Source organism: Sinocyclocheilus anshuiensis, unplaced genomic scaffold (genome assembly GCF_001515605.1).
Source record: "Sinocyclocheilus anshuiensis isolate Anshui unplaced genomic scaffold, SAMN03320099.WGS_v1.1 scaffold1092, whole genome shotgun sequence".
NCBI classification, from domain to species: domain Eukaryota; kingdom Metazoa; phylum Chordata; class Actinopteri; order Cypriniformes; family Cyprinidae; genus Sinocyclocheilus; species Sinocyclocheilus anshuiensis.
The window spans coordinates 188,767-196,322 of NW_015551061.1; the positions used below are offsets into that span (position 1 = coordinate 188,767).

Below are 7,556 nucleotides of genomic sequence, written 5' to 3' on the forward strand. Positions count from 1 at the left end.
ATATAAATTTATTAGAACGAGTACATTATTATTTATGGGCTTAAAAACAAGATGCAAGCAATCAGAATATTGTACCTGGTGGGGAGTGCCCAATGTAAACATGAAACATATGCCATTACCTATATTGTACTGTGGTACAGTTATGAAGGCCCTTTATAATGAAGAGGTCAGCTGCCTGCTCTGCCAATAGTTAGAAATTGCACTATAGTGTGCTGTTTAATAAACAGCTGTTTTACTAAATTCTGCTGAGGTGAAATTCAGTGCAGTAGTCCTGTATCGTGATGCGTATAGTATCGTGGCCTCTGTATCGTGATACGTATCGTATCGTGACTTTGCTGGTGATACACAGCCCTAGTATTTGCATTACTGTAAGGGTAGGTTTAGGGTTGTAGTAGGTGTAGACATTAATAAACCATAATTTTACAGGTAGCATTTTTCGTTGTCGAATTGTACTACCCATTGTTTTAATGGGAGGTAGCAAAATCTGATAGGGTAGCACAAATCGACAGAACACCGGCGCCTCGCGCGCACACACCCCACATATTCTAGCAATTCAAACATACATCGCAGTCTGTTTATTATCAAAATAAAATAGTCAACCAAACATATAAAAGGTTACACTGGTCAGTTTAAATAGACCGTAGTATACCGGTCCACTCTGCTGTTATGCCAAGGACGTTTTTGCTCATGTGAAGAGGCAACGCTGATGATCTTTTCCGTCTATATGCGAATGCGTGTAAAGTACAAGCCTAGTTTACATTATTTATAATAGTTTGACAATCAAATACATTGCGAATATGGAAACATTTTGATTTGTGCCGAATGAGACGTGAGCAATAACCTCCAAATACATCTAGCCAAAACCGTCCTCGTATGCATGCACGCATGCACTGTCACGATCTGTAAATGCTGGATTTTTAAAAACAAATAGGCCTACCGGAACGCAAAAATAAAAAAACTGACATTTTCCGGAACAGGATCCAGCAGGATCAAATTAAATACTGGTCATAATACTTACATAAAAATGTTTCATGTGAGCAACAGTGTGTTTTGCTGCAGCAGCGCCGATGGACGCGGTTCACTGACTGCACAGCACAGCCACACGCGTCACAGTTACGTTTGGGATAATTTTATTTTAAATGCCATAATGTCAGTTGAAAACATTGCAATTGTGTTTTAAAATACCGAGCACCACGAAACTGGAGAGGCGCGTTCAATGGTCTCCGTGCCGGGATAGGAAACAAAGTAAAATGATCTCAAACGTATGGCATACTCTCTTCATTTTATCAAATGATCATAATCGCATCTATTCATTTTACAATCCTGCTACTAGCATTTTATTCAGACTAAATCCCCTTTAAATCGGGTGAGAAAGCGGGGGTTTTTTTTGAGTAACTTTTGCGCATCCTGTCATACCGGGCTGCATAGACGCATTTTGCAGCATTAAGGTTAACGATTAATCGATTAATTGATCGTTAATTTAAACGATGATCGATCATGGAAATGATCGAAAATTGAATAAAATAATAATAAACTCAATAAACAAGTTCACGGAAAGGAAAGTATGACAACACGCATTCTGTTTGTTTGCTTTATTTTGCAAAAGCACAAATCTTGTTTTTATTGTGAGTGCAAAAATAAAAGTAAACACTTTTGCGGATTATATCTTACATATTTATAATTACATATTATAGTTTTTTATGTTTCAGCTGTTCGATCGCACCGGCGTCTCGCTCGCACACACCCCACATATTCTAGCAATTCAAACTTACATCGCAGTCTGTTCATTATCAAAATAAAATAGTCAACCAAACATATAAAAGGTTACACTGGTCAGTTTAAATAGACCGTAGTATACCGGTCCACTCTGCTGTTATGCCAAGGACGTTTTTGCTCATGTGAAGAGGCAACGCTGATGATCTTTTCCGTCTATATGCGAATGCGTGTAAAGTACAAGCCTAGTTTACATTATTTATAATAGTTTGACAATCAAATACATTGCGAATATGGAAACATTTTGATTTGTGCCGAATGAGACGTGAGCAATAACCTCCAAATACATCTAGCCAAAACCGTCCTCGTATGCATGCACGCATGCACTGTCACGATCTGTAAATGCTGGATTTTTAAAAACAAATAGGCCTACCGGAACGCAAAAATAAAAAAACTGACATTTTCCGGAACAGGATCCAGCAGGATCAAATTAAATACTGGTCATAATACTTACATAAAAATGTTTCATGTGAGCAACAGTGTGTTTTGCTGCAGCAGCGCCGATGGAAGCGGTTCACTGACTGCACAGCCGCATGCGCCACAGTTACGTTTGGGATAATTTTATTTTAAATGCCATAATGTCAGTTGAAAACATTGCAATTGTGTTTTAAAATACCGAGCACCACGAAACTGGAGAGGCGCGTTCAATGGTCTCCGTGCCGGGATAGGAAACAAAGTAAAATGATCTCAAACGTATGGCATACTCTCTTCATTTTATCAAATGATCATAATCGCATCTATTCATTTTACAATCCTGCTACTAGCATTTTATTCAGACTAAAACCCCTTTAATTCGGGTGAAAAAAAAAGCGTTTTTTTTTTTTTTCTTAGGCTTTTGCACATCCTGTCATGCCAGTAACTGCGTGCCACTGCAATAAGACGCATTTTGCAGCATTAAGGTTAACGATTAATAGATTAATTAATCGTTAATTTAAACGATGATCGATCATGGAAATGATCGAAAATTGACATCCCTAGTTTGTTCTATCGTTCCAGTTATCTATCCTTCATTCGGTCTTTTATTAATTCTATCTGTCTACTGATCTGTCTATCTTTCACTTGTTAGATTGTTTGTTTTTTATTGTTTGTTCTGATTATTATTCTGTCGGTCTGCTCTTCATTATGTCTTTTTTTCGCTGTTGTATTCTATTTATCTTTAGATTGTTCACTTTCTTGTTCATTCTGCCTATCATTCTGAAGTTTTATCTATCACTTTGTTACATTGTCTTTTTTAGTGAATTGAGTAAATTAAAGTGTGGATGACCCTTGTATGCTTTCATTAAGTTGGTGCTATATTTACATCTTCTGAACTTAGACCCAATGTCAGTCTGTCTGAAATGTCTCTGTCTTTCTCTGCAGTTGCTGTATTCTCCCATCGAGAACATCCAGCGTGTAGCTGCAGGTGTACTGTGTGAGCTGGCTCAGGATAAGGAGGCAGCTGAGGCCATCGAGGCAGAAGGAGCCACCGCTCCTCTCACAGAGCTCCTCCACTCTAGAAACGAGGGTGTTGGTGAGTGTGCGCGCCCCATTTTAATAAGCAGCACGTGTGCAAGCACGACCGCCACACAATAATGCAGAAAGACATCAGTTAAATATAATGGCAACACACTGTCTCACTGCCTACAGATGTCTCAAAGTTTGAAGAAACAAGTTAAACTTCCATAGAATAAACACAGAGAAGCAAGCATGAATACAGAACACTATGCAGATTTGTTTTTCCCAGCTATGCACGGATTTCCATTGGAGGCAGTGGCTGGGGTGAGCAGGGCTGGCTTGAATGTTTTCTCGGTCACACTCACGTTGCTATCTCTCGCCCACAGCCACGTACGCTGCTGCAGTTCTGTTCCGTATGTCTGAGGATAAGCCCCAGGACTACAAGAAACGACTGTCTGTGGAGCTCACCAGCTCTCTGTTCAGAACTGAGCCCATGACCTGGAACGAGGTAAGGGGGCTCATCTCTGCTAAATCCTGCAATCAACGCTGGCACAGAGCCCTGTTGTAGATTAAGCCTATAAATTCCCAGTGCATTACAGAATCGGTTATAGCAGATGTGGGTGTTATATTTGTGAATTTACTGGGCAGGTGATTCTTTCTAACAAAGTATTATTGTTTTTATGAGCCTCAAGCACTTTGAAAGCATTAGTATAACTGATTCAGTCCTGATATACACTGAATTTGAGGCTGAAGTGAGAGTTTCTCTTATGCAACTCTTGCTTACATGTCTTTGCAGACTGGAGATCTAGGGCTGGACATCGGTGTGCAGGGAGAGCCTCTGGGCTACAGACAGGACGGTAAGTTCATTCTCAGAAATGAGATCAGCTCTCAGCATCTGGGTGTGAATACTCACTAATCCACTGCTTTGTCAGCCTTCACCCACCAAACCTAGAGACGAACACACCTGGCACGTTCCATGAAGACAGGGCACTAAATAAGTCTTGGAACTCTTAAAGGATTAGTGGACCAAAAAAACAAAAACGGAAATTGTTGTTCATGCACCCCTCATGTTGTTCCGAAACTGAGACTTTCTCAAGAAATGAGATGTTAGGCATAATGTTAGATCTGACAGCTTTAGTCATCATTCACTTTTTCCCTTTTCTATGCAAAGAAAGTGAATAGTGACTTCATTAATTCATGTAATTCTGCTTAAGATTTTTCGTGGTTTATGGAAAAAAAGTCAGTCAGAGTTTGGAACAAAATGAGTCTGACTGAATTTTCTTTTTTGGGGATTTATCTCTTAAAAATATTCCCCCAGCCCTGATTTCAACAAATGTTCAGTAAAAGGTGCTTAACCCTCAGACTAAAGGTATAAATAATTGTGAAATAATTATAATAACTAAATTGAACTAAATTGACATTTGCATTTATGCAATACATTTTGCTGTAATTTTGCATACATATATATTTCTTTCTTTCTTAATAAAGTGGTATTGCATAGAAAATTTACCATGACTTGAAAATCACCATTCTAGGTTAATTTTAATTTAGTTAAGTAGGGATGTAACTATTAATCGCGAGCCGGTTGAAAATCGATTTAAATATGTGACGATTCAAATCGGTTGAGATGCTCAACAAATCGCGATTCATTTAGGAGTAGGAGTTTATATGAATGTATGTCTGAGGGGAACTTACTGTCTTTAGAAAAGTTTAGATGGTATTTTTTTTTCTTTTCCTCTTGCCTCTGTATAATGCATATTAAAGTTCATAAGTTCGGAGCTGCTTTGTTTACAGCGGAAACCAAGGAAACGCTTGAAGCACCACCTGCTGGCAGAGAGTGCATCTGCGTCTCATTCAGCTCGTCTGCTGTTTCTGTTTCATGCAGATATTTTTATGCATAGTTTCACAAAACTGAAGTCAAACCATTCTGTTTTTGCTTCAAATTTCGAAATTATACAATTATAATTTAGATTAAAAACTGCTTATGTTGCATGTATGCAGCATCTTTGTTTGGATCATGATTAAAATGCAGTGGTTGCCTCTAATTTTAAATGGAAAGAGCACAGACAAAGCCTTAGTTTGTTTATATGAAGAGATTTATTTATTTGTGTTACTTATTTATTTGATTTGGGGCTTGTTTTAAAATTTCAATTTAGGTTTGTTATTTACATTTACATTATATTTAAATTTTGTAATTTAGCAGACGCTTTTATCCAAAGCGACTAGTGTTATATTTAAATTTCACAAAGAAACGTACAGTATTTTGTCCAAGCAATAATAAAAGGACACATTTAATTTATAATTTCTTAAATCTCATTTTGTAAAAAAAAAAGAAAAAAAAAAAAAAGTGAATTGAATCGTGAAATCAAAATCGTGAATCGTATCGATTCGTGAGTTGAGTGAATCGTTACATCCCTATAGACAAGTAATCCATCCAAAAGAAACTCTTAATAAGGCACCATAGTTCGGTCACATGCCTTGTGTTCTCTCTCTGGTTTTGTGGGTCTGAGGTTGTGCTGTTGTGAGCTGCCCATTTAATATGCTTCCTCTAACGTATGTGTGTGTGCTCCATCCACTCCCCTCATCCTCCAGACCCAAGCTACCGCTCCTTCCACTCTGGAGGTTATGGGCAGGATGCCATGGGCATGGATCCCATGATGGAGCACGAGATGGGCGGGCACCACCCCGGCCCAGATTACCCCGTAGACGGCCTGCCTGACCTCAGCCACGCCCAAGACCTGATCGATGGCCTCCCGCCAGGCGACAGCAATCAGCTGGCCTGGTTCGATACTGATCTGTAAATACAATGACTTTTTAGGTGAGGCACCGAGACACCAAACACGCACTCGATGCGAATGGCCGGTTGTTTGATCTGTGCTGACCGCACTGTGTGTAGGAGATTTGAAAGGCTGGAGTAAAGCACGCCAGTAGCAGAACTAATCCGAGCTGCATATGAATTCATTACAGTCCTGTATGTGTGCGTGTTTCTCTTTAATCAGATTCTAATTTGTTTGTCCCCTCTCTTCTCTCTGCTGCAGCTGTATCGTCTGATCTGAATGAACCTGCATTGTGATTTTGGCCTGTAGAGTTGCTGAGCGGGCTCAAGAGCGTGGGCTAGTTTCTCTGAAAGTGCCTGACACACTAATACAAGCTGAGTTTCCTATGGGAACACATGGAAGTAAAACTTTTGTTCTGGTCTTGGTCGGTCAGAATTTGGTGTGATTGACAGAAGAAAGCCCAAAAAGCAAATCCTAAGATGGAATTTTCAACCTTAGCCTTGCCTGTACTTTTTATTACTTTTTATTTTTCAAAGGATTATTTCAGTCTGTAATGATACGTATCTAGCTTGCTTTATGATACTTGTCTTTTATTTTGCAGAACTTTGTATTCCTTTTGACTGTCTCTTTCTCTCTCATAGTGTTGAGTTATAGTGGTAATGATCCATCAAGAGTTTATGGTGTATAACACTAATTAATCAGTTGAATTGTATTCTTATCAAATGTAACATTGTGTAGCTTTTGTATAAAACCAAGAATTGGAGAAGTCCAAATATCAGTTCTCTTGCTTTAAAGAAATCACAAATGTTCCAAAGGGTTTGCATCCAGTTGGGGCCAGTTTTGCCTTTTATTCTTTTCCTCCTTGTCTTGATCTATTTTTTTGATGGTAGCGTTAGAAAGGTTTTGAAAAGAACCCCTAATTATTGTAGCCTGCAATTGTTGGTTGGAAACTTGGTAATGACCTGGCTAAACAATAAACTGGACTTTAAATTGATCCAATTGTGGACATTTTTATTTTTTGAAATACACTAAATGTGAACAAAGTGATTTTAGGGTTTCTAAGTGGTACAATCATTCTAGAATTACAGAGTACATTTTACAACCACTATCACAAGAGTTCAACAGTCTCTTGCAAAATGTCATTTATAAGTCATAGTAACACAAATTAAAAGTATGAATATATACACATTAAATACCAGGCGTGAAACTCTGCTCTGTGGATCGGAGTTCTGCCTGGGACCCGGTGCCCTTCAGAATCTCTGCAGCTAGTGATTCCACTGCCATGTCTGATTGGGATCTGGAACAAAGAGAAAGTGGTTTTTGTATTCCAAAACAAACAGAAATAGTTAATTTCATTAATTCAGTAGTCCAAATATTTAACGTATTTGTGAAACATCCATTCACTTATTGCAAGTTCTCAAACTCATTGCCTTAAATTGGCAACCAGAAGCCCCTGTGTCACAGTGGCTTATCTGGTGCGCACTGTCCTGATGAGCGACAGTGTTTAAGAGAGTGATGCACTGGGAAGCGGGGGCAAAATAAATATCAAGCTGCTCCCCAAGCACACACATC

The 7,556-nt window shown here is 38.8% G+C and overlaps 1 protein-coding gene across 1 annotated transcript in view; it reads left to right on the forward strand.

Moving 5' to 3' along the window:
* The window catches only part of LOC107661989 (catenin beta-1-like), a 35,419-nt gene extending 28,818 nt beyond the window's left edge, over positions 1-6,601 (forward strand). The window contains exons 12-16 of the mRNA XM_016451814.1: positions 3,133-3,283; positions 3,594-3,715; positions 4,004-4,064; positions 5,800-6,025; positions 6,246-6,601. Coding sequence (XP_016307300.1) covers positions 3,133-3,283; positions 3,594-3,715; positions 4,004-4,064; positions 5,800-6,008 — 543 coding nt within the window. The 3' untranslated portion in view covers positions 6,009-6,025; positions 6,246-6,601. The remainder of the gene's footprint in view (positions 1-3,132; positions 3,284-3,593; positions 3,716-4,003; positions 4,065-5,799; positions 6,026-6,245) is intronic.
* Positions 6,602-7,556: the final 955 nt, after the last annotated feature.